Here is a 19,145-nt window from a genome sequence, read left to right on the forward strand (position 1 = left end):
CCTGTAAAACATTAATCTAAAAAGAACAAAACCGGAAAAAGAAGTCCACCAGTAGTGCAGTCTACGCTGACTGGGACAAATTCCTGATTAAGAAGTATGTCTTGAATTTACAACGTGGGGTATAAAGTAAGCCCTTTGGACCTAGTCTCTTCAGACAAAAATCCTTCAGAAAAGCACAGCAGCTTCGTAACTGCTTGTCCACGACTGAAGGCACATGAAAGTTATTAAACAATTTATCTGAACCGGCCCAATGGATGATAAACCGGTCAACTCTGGGCAAAATTCAAATATGCGAGGTTTATTCTTTTTCGACAATTTAAGTTTGTCCCGAGTATAGTTACCTCTTCCACGTCTTTAATTCCAAAGCTTTCCTACTATCTTCATTATTTCCTTCTACTTAAATTAGGACTTATATTTGTTACCATAAAAATTAGCTTTATGTTACACAGTTTGGCATTTTAAGTATCTTCTCTTAAAAAAAAAAAAAAAAAAAAGGATTTCTTAGGGCTCCTGAGTCCCAGTTCTGTGTTCTTCCCACTTCGCTTTTATTTGACATTTCCTCTTTCTTAGTTTCCCACCAGAGGAAGGGTCCATACGTGACCTTCAAGGGGTGTGTAAAGCCCACACACAGAAGCACTTCCACCTGCAGACAAGTAAGTGCATGCTTCCGGGATGGGCCCGAGCTTCCGCAAAAGCCTCCGAAGGGCCAAAAACTCCTGCAAAGACCTCCGTCTGCCCACTACATCGGAAGCAGCCGAGTCACCAGTACGTGCACATTTGGGAAACGGAGGGGCATCCTTTTCACTCTGCTCAGGCTGGTTAGAGTGTTTCTCTCCCTCAAAAAGCCACCAGCTCGCAGAGAAGAGATCAGGAGCTGGGGGCATCTAAGGCGGCCTGGGGGTTTATTCCATCATAGGTAACCAAGCAGGCCTCTGTCACTTCCTCCAGGGGTACCTAAGGTTTTTCCTCCCGAGTAGGCCACATAATTAAATGTTCGTATGAACCGAGTTTGCCTGAACTAGGAGGACAGACACCAGACGCTGCTGTGGAGACTTCAGTTCGCCTACTCTCCCTTTGCATTGCTTCAGTTTTGTGCTATACTTGGATTAAGGGAAATTAAAAAAAACTGTATTTCATCAAAATAGCATCTACATATTCTGGAACAATAAAGCCTTTTACTCGTATGAATTGGTGAGTCCGTTATAATGACCCAGTGGACCCTCCAGGACAACAGGTTGGGACCACTGCTTTGTACCAGTTCATACTAAACTGACAGGGATGAAGAGAGTGGGCACGCGGACTTTATAAATACAATACGGAACTCTCCACTTGGAAAACAAAAAACATTTATAAAGCTGATTCTAAGAACCGTCCTACTGGCATGGATAAGCAGCACAGATACTGGTCAAGAAGAGCTGAAAACTCAGGGAAAAGCTTCAGAATACCCACGGGAGCATGAGTTTTTATGTTTCTTAAAAGCGGTTAGAGGCTGCAGAAAACACCGCCCCAGACTCTTCAGTGCTTCATTTCCCCTCACTCTGCCCTAGGGCAGAGAGAAGGGCAGAGAAAACACACTGCGTATTTTCTGACACCTTTGGCACTTTGGTTAAGTGTTTAATAATATTTTAAACATAGTATCCCTTTCTTCTGATGCCCATAAAAATGTATCCCTTCTCGTGCTGTATTTTTCTCAAATGATGGAACTTTTTAGATGATAAAGTGTCCATGAGAACGCGCCCTGGGTCACTGGAAGGTCACTGCCAGGTATCCATAAGCCATCAGTCCTATGTTCTGAAGGACTTTCAGATGAGGTGAAGGCATTGCTGGATGTTTACTTTACGTGCCTCAACAGTCAGAATGGAACGTTTTCTAAACTCCTCTGAAACTGAGTCCAGGCCTAAGTACTTCCTGGGTCCCTGCCCCCTCTAGTCAGACTTCCCCAGAACACTCCCCACCGTGAACCCAACTTCACCTTCAGATTTCCAACTGCCTTCATTTTGTATGTGGTAGATAATACAGATTAAAAGGAAAGCCCTATGGGCAAGACAGCGTTGATCTGAACTTCAATTCTGCTATTATTAACTGCTTTAGTCTGGAAACCTTGCTTAAGTTCTCTAGGCTCTAGTCTCTTGTAAAACGGAGAGAATTCTAGTACCAACAACTCAACTGGTGGTGTGAAAATTAAATGTTACACTTGTAAGCTGAAAAGCACAGTGCCTGACACACAGAAGTACTCGATACAAGTTGGTGGCTATGGTAACGATAATGAGGATGTCCTGTTTCTACAGGCTCTTTTTTTTCACGGCCTCCCTGCCTCTGATGTCTGCGATCACCCCCCAAGACTGATGACAGCAGGAGTAACATCCTAAAGACTAAAATGTCACACTAGAAGGACTAATCCAGCAAAGTAAAACTCACTCTATTTCCTGCTTTTTAATAAAAATGGTCAGCAGTCACCCCTGGTCATTTATATATTAAGTTACAGGATAAAGCGAAGAAGCAGAAGAAAGAAAGGCACCAGTGCGAAGACAAGTGTTCCTCTGGTGGCAAGAACATACGGGATGTGAGCTGCAGGAAGACACGAGGAGGAGCAAAACCGCTGGTGAACAGCAACTGGAAGAAAGCAGAAGGCAGCCACCTAAAAGAGCAAGAGAAACGAAGACTCGAAGGAGAATTTTAGGCAAAAGGATTAATGTAGATTTACTTAGAAAAGAGAACATTTTAAGATGTGAGAGGAATGGGATTTGCTAAAGCAGGGCAGCTTGAAAGGCTACAAATGAAAAGAGCGAGGCATTCTGGAGGCTGTAAGAAGCAGTATCACGTACGAGTGAGCGAATACAACTCCCGCAAGCTAGCAGCACGAAGAGGCATCTGCCAGGCTGGGCTGACCAACCAAAACCAACACAGAGATGTGCATGCTAACACTTACGTGCACGGCTGTATTCATTCATCTTAAATATAGTTCAGGGGCATTGAAAGAAAAATCTATTCAGTTGTCATCATGAGCCACTTTTAAGGTCTGCCCCCTCAAAGAGTTGATCCATAGACTAATGAAGACATTAGTTTGCTTGGTTTTCTATATAATTTCCTTTTCTAATAAAGCATTTTCCCAAGCTAGAACTACCATCTTTTTCACTGAAGAGAGGTGTCTTACTAGAATCTACTAACAAAAATAAATTTAAAAATCAAGAACAGTATAATTTAAAAATCAACTGGAATAAAGTAGACTCAAAAGCTCCACATCTCTATTGGGTTACCTTTTCCCCCAAATCAGGTCAATAAGAGCCAAATGAAAATGAGTAACTTGCTTAAAATTATATCCAACAGTTTACAAGTTGCTGAAATTTAGTGTGTTTTCCAACTCAACTGCTGCTTACAAAAGAAAGCCATAAATATCATCTGAACTAGCACCAGTCTGGTGTGAAAAAAAAGTATATTGTATCAAACAGACTTGCTGTGTTATCTGTTCAAACATACCTGTACCAGTCAAAAGTCCAGCACTCTTCTTTCGTGCATAAGCGCGTAAGTGGTTGGACAGGCTAACAGCACTTGTAAACGTCGTATTGCAATGCACACATGTTCTAAGCGTCACAGGCACACCTATCGTTCAAAAGAAAACTATAATCCAGTTCTCACTTCAGAAAGGGAAATTTTCTTAGCTAAAAGCGTGAAGAAAAGCACCACAATAAAGATGGTTTAAAAAACGTTCATTGAGTTAGCTTAAGATAAGGAGGGGGAATTAAGTTAACTATTAGTAGTTCGGAGTTAGTGTTTAGAGCCAACCCATGCTCTTTGGAAAGGGAGAAGCAGAATGTCTTGAACCTCCGAGCTCCTCTGGATTTAACACCTATTGTCACTTTCTTGCAGATTTCTGTGTTACGCAGATCATTTCCTAAACCTAAAATACAATCCTGTGATTTGAATAGCACAGTTCCGTTGAGAAGTTTCAAAGTTTACAACATTACCAATAAAAAAAATTAAAAAGTCTAGTTGACAAAGTGGTAATGAAAGTGTTTTACCCACAAAACCGTAAAAGGCTCAATACTAAATTAGGCTTTCTGATGAAGGCTGGGAGAAAAGGTGGTAAAACACACCACTGAACAGCTGTTAGACACAACATTTTATTCAGGGCATTTTATGTTCATTACTCTGAGTGCGCAATCAATAATGAAAGTTAATGATTTGAAGTTTTTTGCTAAAATCTTTGTGCTAAACAAATGATCAACAAGCTGACATCTTAGTCATCACGGTAAAGAAAACAAGTTGAAACAATAAACTCCTAACTTCTCAGAAAACCCTCACGCCCCCAACACATTTCAGTTGGTTTCTTCGGCATTACTGTGGTAGCCACAAATATGCTTTCCCTCTCCGAAGGGTACCTCGGCCAACACAGCTAACATACCTTCCTTGTATGTCCCTCTGAAAAATGTTAAAAAGTCACCTTTGAAAGACTTTCTTCGTAAAAGAGAAAGAGCCCTATTAACCAGAAGCCGATACAAGATAAACTGTTTTTCAGACCACTGACAGTACAAGGTAATCTTTCCTCAAATCAAAACTGCATTACAAATATGTGGGATATCCCAATGTCCGCCCAAAGTAAGCAAAGCTACATTACAGTGATTTTACTCATTATTAATCCACTGACCAGTGCCTTTTACCTTAGACACATTCAACCAAGGCCTAAAATTATGAGACCATCTAAATTTATCTTCAACATTCTTAACTTCCAAAAGAAACCTACAAAGACACAACCTTTTTCTAGTCTAAAATTACAAACCAGACTTCGGAACACCAAACAAAGCTTGGCGACTTTACCTGCCGCATCATTTGCCAATACATACAAAATATTTCTTTGAAAAGAAAAACCACTGGTGCACAACCACTAAGCTAAACCATCTGTTCTGTCCCATTAGAACACCACAGTAAAATCTCAAAGCCCAAACCAATGTTTTGTACTCACAACAGTTCTCCAAAACCAAACTGTACCACGATACAATGAGAAACTGGACTGGGAGAAGTTTCTTTGGGTTAATCACAACACACAATAGATACCAATCCATTCAGTTTAAAGAGTGTTTTGTTTCACCTAAGCAGTAGGAAAACCAACAACTAAAATCTTGCAAACAGCATCACTTTGGAGCATGGCAAAAAATATGGCATCCTTGTCAGTAACACTGCTTCTGAACAATGCAACCTCCCATCCAAAGAACCAGCCCCCGGCCACAGCACATTTTATCTTTACAGGTCAGCTTTATTTATTTATTTTTCCCCAGTTTGTTTTTGCTTTAGTTCTCACCTTACATTGAGACCAAGAGACGAGGCACAGAGAACTCCGTGCTGAGGAACATCAGTTGATGATTTATACAGAAATAACACTATAACCAACCTCTGCTCTGCAAAAAAAGCAGCTTAAATGAAAAAGGTCCTGAGAAAGTATTTTCTACACATATCCCACTACAGGAAGCGTGATTAAATTGTGTGTAAATTACATCCAATGGTCACAAACGTCCTCTTACCTGAGTGCATAGCGAAGTCCATTTTCTGTGGTTGGTACATCAGTGGACTGTCTTCATTTAATGGAAGAACACATTTCTGAACAAATCTCTTTCTTGCAGTTTGATTATGGATCTTTTGAGGAGAAACAGAAGAATTCCGCTCTTCTCCCATCCTTTTATTTTTAAGCAGTTCTATCAGTGTAAGAGACTGACTCTTTCTTCCACTGGGCAGTTCTGGTTTTGTTTCATCGTATTCATTTAAGAAACTCAGCCCTTCTTCCTCTGATGCAGACACTGATAAAGCTTCAGTCTTTAGGCCATTACGGTATGTTTCAAGAGGTATAACACTTTGAGACAGAAAGTCATCACTTGATGCGAATTTTTGAGCTACAAATGGTCTAGGAATAATACGACGACTGTTCAGTGCCTTCAAGATCTTCTCGTATTTTTCTTCATTTTGCATCATCTCATTTAGAACACAGATTGGAGACTTGTGAGCATCCCATTTGGTCTTTCCCAGTCTTTTTAGGTGGCCTCTAACATGATTTGATAATCCAATTTTAGTATCAAACCAACCACCACAGAGCTGACAAGTGTGTTCAGAGGTGGCTTCGGACTTCTCTATAGCTAAAAAAAAGTTTTTAAGAGTATTATCAGAATTTTTTATAAACTGGTCACCTTAAAACAAATCAACTCTAAAATATAAAATTATGTGATTCTAACAAAGACCAAATGTGAGCAAAACCTTCAAGTCCTTTGAATTCAAACACAGACATATTAGCCCGAATGATCCACATGAAAACTTACCTTTTCTAACTCGCTTAACAGGTGTTCCTGTCCCAGTTCTTTTGAAATGCTGCATTTTGTCACTTGTGGCTATTTGTTCAGGTGAAACAACATGGCGGGCTTCGTAGCTCAGCCCTGCTCTGTGGAGATGTCCCCGGACATGATTTGACAGCCCAACACCTGTTTCAAATGTTGCTGGGCAGTAAGGACATGATTTCTTCTCAAGAGACAGATCAGTCCAATGAAAAACAGAACTGTGTTTTGACAATGAAGTTTCTGCATTTTCTAAATGCTGAGGATCATGTATCTCATGCAGAAAGCTATTAGTTCCAGCATCTTCGTAATATTCAAAATAAAAGCCATCGTTCTGATCATAACTAAGGGCAGTACTTTCTCCAGGCTCTCGGCCTTCCACCTTGCTTTTAAACAGCGGGAACAGGTTCACATGCTCCTGATTAATGCCACTGTAGGAGTCATCCTCCACAGTCTGGGTAGCGTAGTCGCCCAGCTCAACGTTGTCCCAGGAACTTTCGTCTTCTGTTTCGTAGCTATCTTTCTTTTCAGCAGAATTGAGTTTCTGCAAAACAACAACGGTCATTTTATGCAAGAAATCTGGATAGCTGTCCAAGTCTTCTCCTCCAACAGAACTTTCCTTCTTGGATTCCTTAACTACTCTCTTTACTGCTACACGCCTGTGGTCTTTGAAGCTTTCTGGCCTTTTGGTGTCAGAGTTGTGAGGGTCTGAAATAAAACTATTGTTGTGAGAATTACTTGATGATGAAAACAGATGCAGAGAATTCAATGAAGTAGCTTCTTTTTTGAAATGTAGAGGATATGATTCACCTGATTTTTTGATCATCCTGTAGTTCTCATATTTATGTCTGTATAAATAGTTGCTGTTTGCCTTGGCATTAGATTTGTCTTTTGATGCTGGATGGAAATACTTGGGTTTTTGGTCAGCGCTGCTTTTAGCCGTAACAGCCTCAGGGGTAGAGTTTCTCTGAGCGCCCACACCGACCCCTGGCTGAGCGATGCTCTTTCGAGCCTTCTGTATCCTGTGTGGCCGCTTATGGAATTTTGAAAAATTACTGGATTGTGGGGATGATCCAAATGTTCGCTTCACATCTTGTTTTAAAGCAGAGTTCTTTGGAAATGTTGCTGACTGTTGTTTAGCTAATGGTTTAGGACTGTCGATATCTATAGGTTCTTCGAGGATGTCACTTTTTCTTTTATCAAGTCCCAGAGGGCTGCCAAATGAGTCAACACATGATGACGAATGCAAGTACTCCGTGTGTTTTTTTAAAATACTCCTGGCTGAAGCAGTGAAGGGACACATCTTACATATGTAAGTAGCTGACTTTTTGGATGATCCAGTAACAGGGTCTTTCATGAAAGTCTTTTTTTGCGTTTTTCTCTGCGCCACGTCAGAACTGACGATAGGGCATTTTACCACTGCCCCGTGGGCAATTCCTCGATGGCATTCCAACTCATTTTCTGTCACGGCCATGAAGTTGCACTCCTCACAGCAGTAGTACCTTTTGTCTTTTTCATGAGTCTTAGCATGCTGCACAAACGTTTTAGGGCAGTTGGTACCAAACACACACTGAGGGCACTGCAGCCGTGCACTTCTCCCTTCATCCTGAAGTTCTTTCAACTCACGAATTTCCTCCATTAATTTCTGTCTTCTTTCTTGGTGAATAATCATATGCTTCAGCAGTGAGTTACGATCCCGAAACGTCCGTCCACACTCTCGACAAGCGTATGGCCTTGGGACGTTGAGATGGCGAAAGTGACTGTTGCCGTCCAAGTGATACATCATGTGCCTGTGGAGGTGCTTCTTCTCCCTGAAATTCACATTGCACTTCGTACAGGGGTAGAACGACGGCTCTTCAGTGCTGAAGGCAGCAGGTGACTCGGAATCACTTTCTTCACATTTCTTTTTCAAGGTATTTGCAAGGAAAGTGCTAGTGTGAACAGGGGAGCTGTCTTCTCCACACGTATCTGGGTTATAAATGAGATGCTGAAAAGCACCCACAGACTCCAAGTCTTCCTCAGCTGATTCAGGCTTCACTTCTGATAATGCGCATTCCTGTGAGCCTGCTGCTTGCACTCCTTCATTCTGCTCCATAAAGTCTGCTTCTAGCATTTCTGATTTATTGGGCGCACAATTGGAGTCACTAAAGCGATCCTCAGCGTAACGAGTTATCTTGCTTACATCCATTTTTCGTTTTCTCTTTTTTTCTAGACCTACTTTAGAGTGAGCTGGAGCTTTGTCTACTGTATCTTCATTAGTCATAAGAAACTGAATGAACTCTTTTTGGGGATCCCAGTTGGCATCATTTTCTGACCTAAACTCATCTGTACCTGAGCAAGTTCCTGTTAATGCACTGACACAGTCATCTTTCACCAACACATCGTCACTATCCTCGTCCACCTCCACTTGGTTTATTAAAGTGCTGCCTGACTTTATACTACTCCCTACTGAATTCTGAATGTCACAACCAACTGAAGCAGAGGTAGGTAGTTTTTTAATGGAATGGGCTGGATTCTTAGCATGTGCTACATCTGATAACAAAAATAAAACTTGGTGTTGATTTGCCTTCTGTGGTGTGGACAGCTGAAGATCCGCTGCCACCTTCAAAGCTGAACAAGATTCCGTTGTTGGCTGATCCACAGGCTGTCCAGTGGTTAATGAAACACTGCCTTTATTCATATTGGAAGTCTTAGACGAGGAGTGTGAAACTGGTCCATTAACAGCAGCTCCTTTAGGCAAGAGAAAGTCTTCACTAGAGACAGTGGGAGCACCAGCGTGTACAAACAGGGCAGACTGGCCTCCACTTAAGGCTTTTTCAGATTTGTCCTCTGACAGTTCTTCAGGCAGAGTGAATGTATTGTTTTTCTGAAATGGTATTTGACAATCTTTTGGTTTATGAACTCCACTCTCTTTGTCTGAGATAAAGCTGTTGTCATTTAGGAGTTCTTCTTTAGCACCAGAAATATCGGTGTTTATCTTCAAATCATCCATATTGTTGGCAAGCCCATTTAACACATTTAGTCTAGAAAATGGAAAAAAAAATTTAGTTTTGCATGAATGAGAAAATATTATTAGAAAGAATGGAGAGTTGAAAATACACATTTTTATTAGCTTAATTCTACTCTTTATATTAAGATCCTAATAATTTTTCAAGAAAGAAAAACACTTCAGAAAGTCAAAAGACTTCAAAAGTGTTGCAGAGGTTAATTTTTCCTTTTGCTAGGCAACAGCAATCCAACACTACACATATACAAAATGTCTAGGGAAAAGCAGCATAAACACAAACACACAGGCACATAATATAAATGAGTATGCTACAGACTGAAAAAAATTTTAAAATCTCATACACAGATTGCTGATAAAAAATTATCTCACTTAAGTAGATTTATTAGGGACATTCTATACTAGAGAATAATGTAAGCTGTTAAACACTGTAGAAAGTAAAAGTTCTATCATGTATAATAAGTCCCTTCTCAGAGGAAGGTACCAGAACACTGCCGGGAAAGCCGCTTACTTGAATGTACACGCGTGCTAGCAACATCAGTGGGCGACATGTGAAACGGTATTTCTTATTTAAAATAAGACTGCTTTGCTCTTAGTGTTTCATTCTCCTAAAATTTCTACTAATTTAAAAGATGTTTTTTACTCACTGGGTTTTATTCACTCCTTATGCAAATTATCCTTCATTCTAAATTAGTAAAGTTAAAATTAATGAAGTTTTGTTTCTTCAAACTTTCATAACCCAAGTCCCCCAGTTCCAGGCACTCCCTACAGGCAGTTACCTCATCTATGACCTGACAGTCTACTGCAATGATCTAAAAATTTTTACTCCGAAACATCAAAAATATGTTAAGCTTTTACTTTACCTCATATAAAATACACATTGTATTTTTCTAGGCAATGTGGTAACATATTTAACCATTACGAGAAGACAGCAGAGTATTTTCAAAGGAGGTTTCTGAAAACTTGGAGGACATACGCACCATGGCTGTAATTACCGCCTCTAATAGGAAGAGCTTCTTTGTGCCCTGTCCTTGCTCTGCTCTTGAAAATGGCCACACTACACAGGAACTACCTATCTTCTTGGAAGAATGTAAGCTCTTTGAGGGCAGGGACACAGTCGCCTTCCTGTCTCTAGAACCTAGTACAATGCTTGGCATAGACACTCAGCAATTTTTGTTGAATAAAGGACTAACACAGTGAATGAAAAAAAGCACAATTACAAAATTAAAAGTTCCTAAAGTATAAGAAGAAAAACACTTTTCTTTCTATGAAATGTGGACAGTCCATTCAAGTAATGCAAATTCCATCACAGTTCTGACTTCTGGACTCAGCAGTTGTAGCAAGGCCTTCAAAATACCCAACAACCCTCAAGTACAATTCAAAGAACCGCTATTTGGCAACCCCAGGTATTTAATTATCTGACGTACTGGCATAAAGTTCCTTATTTCTTTTTCTTGCACATAGTATTAAGTACAGTTTGTTCTCCAAATATTTACTGACTGCTTACTGTGTGCCAGGCACTGTCTAGTAGCAGGAATTCAGACTAGGTTCCTGTTCTCAGATAAAGAATAAAGTCTTCCATTTTTCTTTTATAGTATTTTTAATTTGTACAATGAGTAATACTAACGTAGGAGAGCAGGAACTTACAATTGCTATCTACAAATTAAAACATTTTCAATAAAGTTCATTATTTCCAATATCTTTTATGGGACCAATTACATGCTTTGTAAAACGTTAAATCTAGTTCAAGAATAAAAGAATTGTTTCTAATTGCTTTCTTCTTATTTCACAACTTACAGCAGCACCTATAAATATGACCATACTCTCTCCTCAAGATGTGTTCTTTAATACAATAAATATTACAAATATCTTTCTTTGGCATTATTGTTTATACCAATAATCATTTTTTCTGCCCCTCGTACGAGGTCTTAGAGTTCTGCTGTGAGATTGGCAAATTTCCACAGTAATAAAAACAGACTTCAAATAAGATCATATTCAATGATATCACTCCAAAATGGTGCTAATGCAGCACCCAGCAGGGGTCTCTGCATCACATACACACCAGTTAAAAAGGGGCAGCACATAAACGTGAGCTAGGAAAGCGTGTGCAAATGTCAGTGAGATGGAAAGCAAAGCTCAGTGCTATACCATCACCCATTCTTGGCATTTCCATTACGTTAGCTAGAAAAAGTAAAATGCCCAGATAGGAACAATCTCACAAATCTGAAGTGGATGATAGAATTTTTTTCAAAACTAGCCTGAAAGACATTTACTTCCTATTCCTCTTTTTTATAATCACTGAGGTAGACAAATATATGCTCAGTCAATCTGAAAGCCTGTATTAGCTTTTCTCAACAGGAAGCAGCGTTGCTAACGAAGTGGTAAATTCAGTGTTAATGAGTGGCTTCACTGTTACCACCTCAGAGGTAAAACCTTCCATGTTCCATGTTCCACCCATCTGTTCTGGTGTTAGAGGTTCAGAGATGGAACAGACGCTTTCCATTTAAAGCAACTTCATTGGTACTCCCTGAACAGCAGGGTGACAAACTATGGGAACATCACGTCGGCTTGGAGATTGCATCCATATTACCAGAATGGCTTTATAAGAGCCTACCGTGAGTTGAAATTTTGAAGATATTAAAGTATTTTGCCCCAAAACATAAGAAAGAATATATGTGTATAACAGATTTTTTTAATATACAAAACACATGTACTAAGAAGAAAAATGAAAGATCAAATCAAATACTGTTAAAATATAAAATTAGGTCTTTAACAATTGAAGTTCTTTGCACCTACATAATGAAAAATGCCTTACTTGCTTCCAATTTGATTATCTCTAATCATAAATAGAGAAGTTAATTTTTTTTCAGAAAAAATTTCTTATTGGCACATTAATATTAAAAATCTACTGTATCAGTTAAAGAAATATGCTATAAGAACTTGAACCAGTAAGCTGGTATTTTAGCAAGAAAGGAAAAATTTTCTGGTTTAATTTTCAGAAGATATTTTAAATGAAAAATGTTCAAGATACATTTTTTCTTAACAGTATTCAAGACTCACCGCTCCTGCACTGGGATACAACATAGAACAATGGATCACCAAAATCCGTTGCACTGAATAATGGATCCAGAATTTTGACACCAAAAATTATCTCCTTCTGTTCACAGATGCCTGTGTGGCATCCAGGCATGAAAACATTTGACCTATAAGCTAATTTCACACTGTCTCAGATAGTTTTTTCAACTGTCTTTATATAGTAAAACACATGAAACAGAGTCATTAATACCAGTCTATGTTAATATAACAAAGTAGGGGACATATATGAAAGTAGACAGTATTCATTAAGTTTAAAAAAATAAAATAAACAAACTAATGTTATATTGTTTGGCCTCTCTAAATTTCAATGAAATTGCTGCATCAGTTAGGATCTTTTCACTAAATATTTAAACACTATTACTATGTCCTCCTCCATGAATCATATAACCATAAAATTTTTCCTTTAACTGATTTTTTAGATGTCCTTTAAAAACATTCACACACTTCGCAAAAAGCTGCAAATGGAGTTTTAAATCTACATAAAACATATTTCAGTTTCTAGAAGATCATAATGAGCTCCACAGCTATGACTGCCTGCAGTTATATCCCGTGAGCACTAAAAAAAGTGCAGAGGTCAGATCTGTCTTCAAGATGGCAGATCATCACGTATGTGCCTCAAGCTAGACTTATTGTCTCAGAAATCTCAAACATCAGTATTTTTGCAAACTATCAGCACTTGCTATAACACCCTCACTACACTACATCTTGGGGTTACTACAGAAGAAATGAGGTGATAATTGCATATTAACATAATTATTCTGTAATCCCTCTGAGCAAGCTTCCTGGGTCACTCAGTAATTCAGATTAGATACAACCTTCCTGTCATCAAATCTATGCTGTCCACTTTCGGTTCATGAATAATTCTTTTTTTCATAGAAAATTAGCTTAATTTCATTCTTTTATGTACATTATTAATTGTATTTATTGCAAGTAGGTTAATATTTTGTGGGTACTTATTACATAATGCCAACCTTTGTCATGTAGTATAATTTCACACAAAAATATAGTACAATTTGCCCTCATTATGCATTAGTTCATTAATAACTATATTACATAGCTATAAATAAATTATAATGTTGCCCACTAGCAGAGTTATAGTTAGGATCTGTCAGATTTTCACAAACCCCATGTTCATTTAAATTATCCTTGAGAACACATGACAACTTCAGTTAGTCATATATGAGGTTGGGTCAAGAAGAGAAAATCATTCACAATTGTCATTCTAATTGCAAAACAAATCTTAATTAACTGAAATACTACATCTAAAATTACTTCAGTATTTAAGTCTATATATACACTGTACACAACACATGTACCTAAGTCCCCCCAGTGCACAATGCAAGTGAGGACAGAGCACACCACGTATAACCAAGTCATCCAGGCAGCGCCCTGACGCCGAGACAGCGCACTGAGAAAAAACACTAAACGAAATGCTGAACGTTCAGAAGGGTATCCAGCACATCACAAAATGAAATGAAGAGAAAACCTGTTATGTTTAGCCTAACAATTAGCCAATAGAATGAACAATCTTCAAATGTCTAATCAATGTGTCTGAATCATACAGATGTGGATTTCACCTCAAGGTTAAGAAAAACTAGAAACAGGAACCATTCAGCATCGCACAAGGTTGTCTTACACAAGAGTGAGCTGAGTGGCTCGGCAGGCTGGACTGCTGGTCAGGGACACTGCGGGAGGGAATGTCGCACTGGAGATGAGATAAGATGATTTCTAGGGTCCTTTCTCATACGTACTATATAATACGCTTAAAGTTTGGTTAGTGTATTACTAACATTTGACATTATTTGAAATACTGAGCTAAAAACTGAAGTTAAATTTATACTATTGAACTTTAAAAATATTCCCTAAATTCAAAACTACCGGAAATAATCCTTTAGTTAACTTGTAATATGTTGATAACCCGATTCTTGAGCAATGAAATACAGCACTAAATGACTTACCACACTGAGGCCATAGAGCGGTTTGCAACACAAAAACTCTATGTACAAAGAGGTCTTTTTCCTACTGGCAACACCAAAGATAAAACTGTCACTGAGACTGATATCTAGAAAATACATACATAATGAGTAGAAAAAAAAAAAAAAAACAACATTGGGCACGTAATGCTTTCTAGCCGGCAGCATGTGGCACCGCCATGACACTAATGATCCAGGTATGATTTTAGTACCTGTGTCCAAATTACGCTGAACTTGTTGAATAGCTGTGTTCCCGATGCCATGTATCATCCTCATTACTTAATAGACGTTACAAACAGTTAGGTACTAGATCATAAATACCTAATAATACAAAGTGATTCTTATTGCAAAGTATGTTAAGTACTAAACAGAGTTTGACACATCTCAAGAAGCTGTTGTATGGTAAACCCAAGCAGCAGGTAAGGCAAAGAGGAAAAAAGAAGGTGGCCTACAAAGGCATAACTTTAACAACCTGGCAAAATTATTTAATAATGAGAAGCAACAATAGCAGAAAAGCAAATGGACATTCACTAATCAAAGGCTAATTTCCTAGTGAAGAATTTTCCAACTGGAAGAGGCAAAGCAATGAACTGCAGATGCAACCAAAGGAGAGCCCTACGTCATACGCAACATGGAGTGACTGCTGTGTTGTGCTTTCACACAGTCAGAACAAGACAAATGATCATCTCAATTTTGACAGGGTAAATGACAAACATGCACACGGTTCCAACAAGAACAATTCACGTCTTTTTAAAAAATTTAAATGCGTGATAAATTCCTTCAGATGACTTACAAACCAATCAAATTTCTGACCACGTTAGTATAAATTAACACAAGTCCAAAATGTGTCAATTGCACACTGCAGAGGCAGTGTGTCAACTGTGCCCTCTACCAACAGAGTTTTAAACTGCCACAAATTTTTACTTTACTTTGGGTCTTTTGGGGTTCTTCAGTCTATGACTTTGCTCTTGGTTCTTAAGATATTTCATTAGCCCACCATGTTTAATAAGTGCAAAATAAGCATGTTAGAAGTCTTAGGAAGATGAAACATGTAATTATATTAGAAGTGAAAATAGAGATAACAAAAAAATACCCAAAGTGGTAAGATAAATATTATATATGCATATGGAATGAACTGCTTCAGAGAAGAAATAATTCTTAAGGGCAAAGAGAATTTCAGCATTAAAAAATCACTGTGCCTATGCACTTGACAACAATCAGCAAGAGATAAGGAAATGTGAGGAAGAAAACCTTGAAGTACAGAATTAGCACCATCAATGTCAGATGTTGACTTGCCTACTGGTTACTCAGGAGAAGCTGGGAATTTATTCAACAACTCAAAAAGTAAGAGTGTTCTAGGTGCTGCTGATGAAACTTCTGCCCCAACCATGAATGATTCCACAGGATCAAGCTCCATTACAGTAACCACATGAAAGTCAGGGCAGGACTGCAAATGCAAACAAGTGTGGCTTTGAAAGAATTCCTTACAACAGTCAAAGAGATAATTTGTGCCTTGATATACTGCCTGGAACTTAAGAAATGTTATGCTAGTTTCCTTGTAATACTCAAACAATTTTGCCAACTCTTTCAAATTCAAAGCTTCACACAGTCAATTGTATGTATTAAAAAAAACTTTTGTAGATTTTAATGGTTAAAGTAAAACTCTTATTATAAAAGTTCCATTAATTCATCTGCTAATCACATATTAACCATATTTAGGAAACACAAAATTGCTTATAGTCTAATGGGAAGTAAACATGAACGTTATTTCCCGGGATTACAATTTAATTTTACTGAAGGAGGGGTTCAGATCATAAAAAAAAAATGTACTTCTATAATAGGTATTTAAACTCTCATATATATTATACACATTTAAACTGTGGTAAGTAAATTCAAAAATTATGTACATTTAGATCGGAAAGTGACACCTTCACTGAGAACTAGAAAAATGAAACAGAACTAGAAGTTTTACTTTCTATAAAGTAGTATTTTTATTAAACATGAACTCTCTTACTGACATTAACAATTACAAAATTCAAATATATTTTGAAGAATATATTTGAAGAATGTATGAAGAAATTTGCTTTCCTTAAAACAAAGTATGCACCTCTCTCATATCACTGTCTTAAAAAAAAACATATTTTTTCGATGGCAAATTATAAACCAGCCACTGCTTTTCTTCTGATTTTACATTTGACCTGCTAATAAATTTTACACATTACATGTTCAATTCTGAAGTTTTAATTATAAAACCATTTATAACTGTGAATTTAATTTAAAAATTTCATCAAAATGTTATAGAAAACACTACATTATATTCAGAAAATGCAAGTACTTATTTAATAATTAAATGTAGAGCTCTTTTCAAACAATTGTGATTTAAAAGAATTTCCTTCAGGTTTACTCAATATGAAGAGACTGATGGTAGGGGCAAGAGCAGCAATTCTGAACCACGGGAGACAGAAAATGCATGACTTCCAACCTATCCAGCCAATAAAACCAAAATGTTATCAATAGTACACCCCCGTTCTATGAACGATGACTAATGCATATTTAAACCCGAGTATTGCTGGTAGCTTTAAAACAAATTGTACCGCGGTCTGAGGAAGGCCACACAGGATGCGCACGTACAAAGCCTGCTGTCAGTGAGCAACGCATCCCGTCCCCAGTGAACAGTGTGGGCTACACACTCCAGCTCAGAAGGAGCGGAAGGTCCTACAGAAGACCGCGGCAAGAAAGGCCTCGCAGGAAAGAGAGGGCTTTAGCTAAATTTTATAGTGCAGTGTCAAAAACTCACTCTCAGAAGCAGACATGCCTGGGTTTGAGAATCAGCTCCACAGCTTCCAGCTTAGTGCAGTTACTCCACTTTCCTTCAAGTTGCTTCATCAACAAAATAAGAGTAAAAACTACTTATGGGATTGTGAGGATTAAGACAATGTACGTAAAACATGGGGCAAAGGGCCTGATGTTCAGCAAGCGCTCACTCAGCGTTTTCCCCATGACCCTTGCCTCATTTATCCAACGACGACACTGGATCTGCGCACTGCTCTTAGTGGTGAAGGAGACCCGCACAAGCAGAAACGCACCCTGGAAGGAGCGTCTGGGACGTCACACCACCCCCAGGGTGTAATAGACAAGGGGAGGAGCAGATGCTAAAGAGCCCTGGGGGGACACGTCTCCCAAGAGGTGCTGGGACGAGAGCGGTACCTCTCCTGCGGGGACAGAGCAGGGCTTCAGGGAAGCCACATGCGGTACCCCGGTGTTCCAAGGAAAACAGCGTGGCCACTCAGGATCCAAGAGTTTCTGATTCCTTAGGCTCTGTCAAGGACATGAATTTATCTTTCCTCTCTTACACGATGTCAATGAGATGAAAACGGACGGACTAGAAGAGAGAGACATGCCAGGGCAAATAGAACCATAAACCAGAAAAGCCAGAGACAAGGGCTCTGGGAAGAAGGGAGATGACAATCTCAAATAAAACAAAAACTAAAAACAGGCTTCGTACAAAAGAATGGGAATCAGAACAGCATCAGACTTCCCGTTGAGACTAAGTGCGACGTCAGTGGAGCAGTAACTTCAAAGCTCGGGGTTCAAATTACGTTGCCTACGCAGTCCTGTGCGGAGACAAACGACATAGCACTCAGGCTGAGGGTGCAGTGCACGACGTTACCACTGCCCTCCCCCTTCAGGAAACGTTCCCACCCAAAGGCTGAGTGTGGGAAGGGACCTGAAAATGGCTAAACACAGCCTGCTGAGTGGGCCTTTACAGCAATGAGGCTGAGAATACTCACTAGTATTCACTGTGACTGAAACACACACTTAAACGTCTGCTTAAATTACAAGGTTAATCACTACAAGAGTACAAGGAGTAAACGTACTTCATATCCTCAGATCCTGGAAGCTGTTGTGTTTCAAATAAAGCACAATATGCTTTGAGCAGAAGGCTAACAAAGAACTCTGAAATGAAAAATTACTAAAAAAATAACCAAACAAAAGCAACTCTCAATAGACGAGAGGAGCAGAGCAAACACAGCTGGGGAACTGAAGTAAAACCTTGCAGTAGGAAGATCCTTTCACTAGGGAGCGGGAAGAGCACAAAAAAAGTAAGAGGAAGTAAGAGACGTTAAGTCTAGACCCACACATTTTAGCAAGTATAATCAGAGAAGAGGAAACCAGGGGAACAAGGAAGAGGACACAACAGAAAAAAATTTCAGAGCTCAAGAAGCATGGCAATTGTCAGACTCACAGGGCTCCAAGGCTGCGCAGCAGGATGAAGAAAAAGACATGGCTCTTGAGGAATTTTCAGAACTCTAAGAATGAAAGGAAGAATTCTACTTAATTCCAGAAAACAAAACAAAGCAAGCCTATCTGCAAAGGAACAAGAATACACAATTCATCATCAGTAGGGCCATTAAACTAAGGTTTTAAAAAATCAAATTAATGGGGAAAAACTTACATAAGCAAATGCACTTGTTGCAATCTCCTCCACCCTTCCCACTCTCTCCCTCTTCAGTGAGCAATGCAATAGTCTGGTGTAACCTTCTACTCCTTTTTCTTATCTTCCTTGTCCTCTTTTATTCACGCTTCATATCCAAACCAAACCATCAGGAAATCCTACTGCCATCGTCTTCAGATGACATCTAGAAGGCACTTGCCTCTCACTCCTGCCATACCCAGGCCCACTACTGTCTCTCCCTGTATTATTTCAACAGCTTCCTCATCTGGTCTCCGTGTATCTACTCTTGCCCACGTACCATA

At 39.0% G+C, this 19,145-nt stretch overlaps 1 protein-coding gene across 17 annotated transcripts in view; it reads right to left on the minus strand.

Moving 5' to 3' along the window:
• Positions 1–19,145, minus strand: part of ZNF644 (zinc finger protein 644) — a 98,737-nt gene that overhangs the window by 13,306 nt on the left and 66,286 nt on the right. For 13 of the 17 annotated variants that reach the window (XM_074369901.1, XM_074369910.1, XM_074369904.1 and 10 more), the window contains 2 exons: positions 6,303–9,337; positions 5,517–6,122 (listed from right to left, as the gene is read on the minus strand). The exons of 3 other annotated variants lie outside the window; for them this stretch is intronic. In XM_074369901.1, coding sequence (XP_074226002.1) covers positions 5,517–6,122; positions 6,303–9,337 — 3,641 coding nt within the window. Of the gene's footprint in view, positions 1–3,477; positions 3,601–5,516; positions 6,123–6,302; positions 9,338–19,145 lie in introns of all 17 variants that reach the window. One more of the 17 variants, XM_074369915.1, reaches the window with a different exon arrangement.

This window comes from Camelus bactrianus, chromosome 9 (assembly GCF_048773025.1).
Source record: "Camelus bactrianus isolate YW-2024 breed Bactrian camel chromosome 9, ASM4877302v1, whole genome shotgun sequence".
Lineage (NCBI taxonomy): Eukaryota > Metazoa > Chordata > Mammalia > Artiodactyla > Camelidae > Camelus > Camelus bactrianus.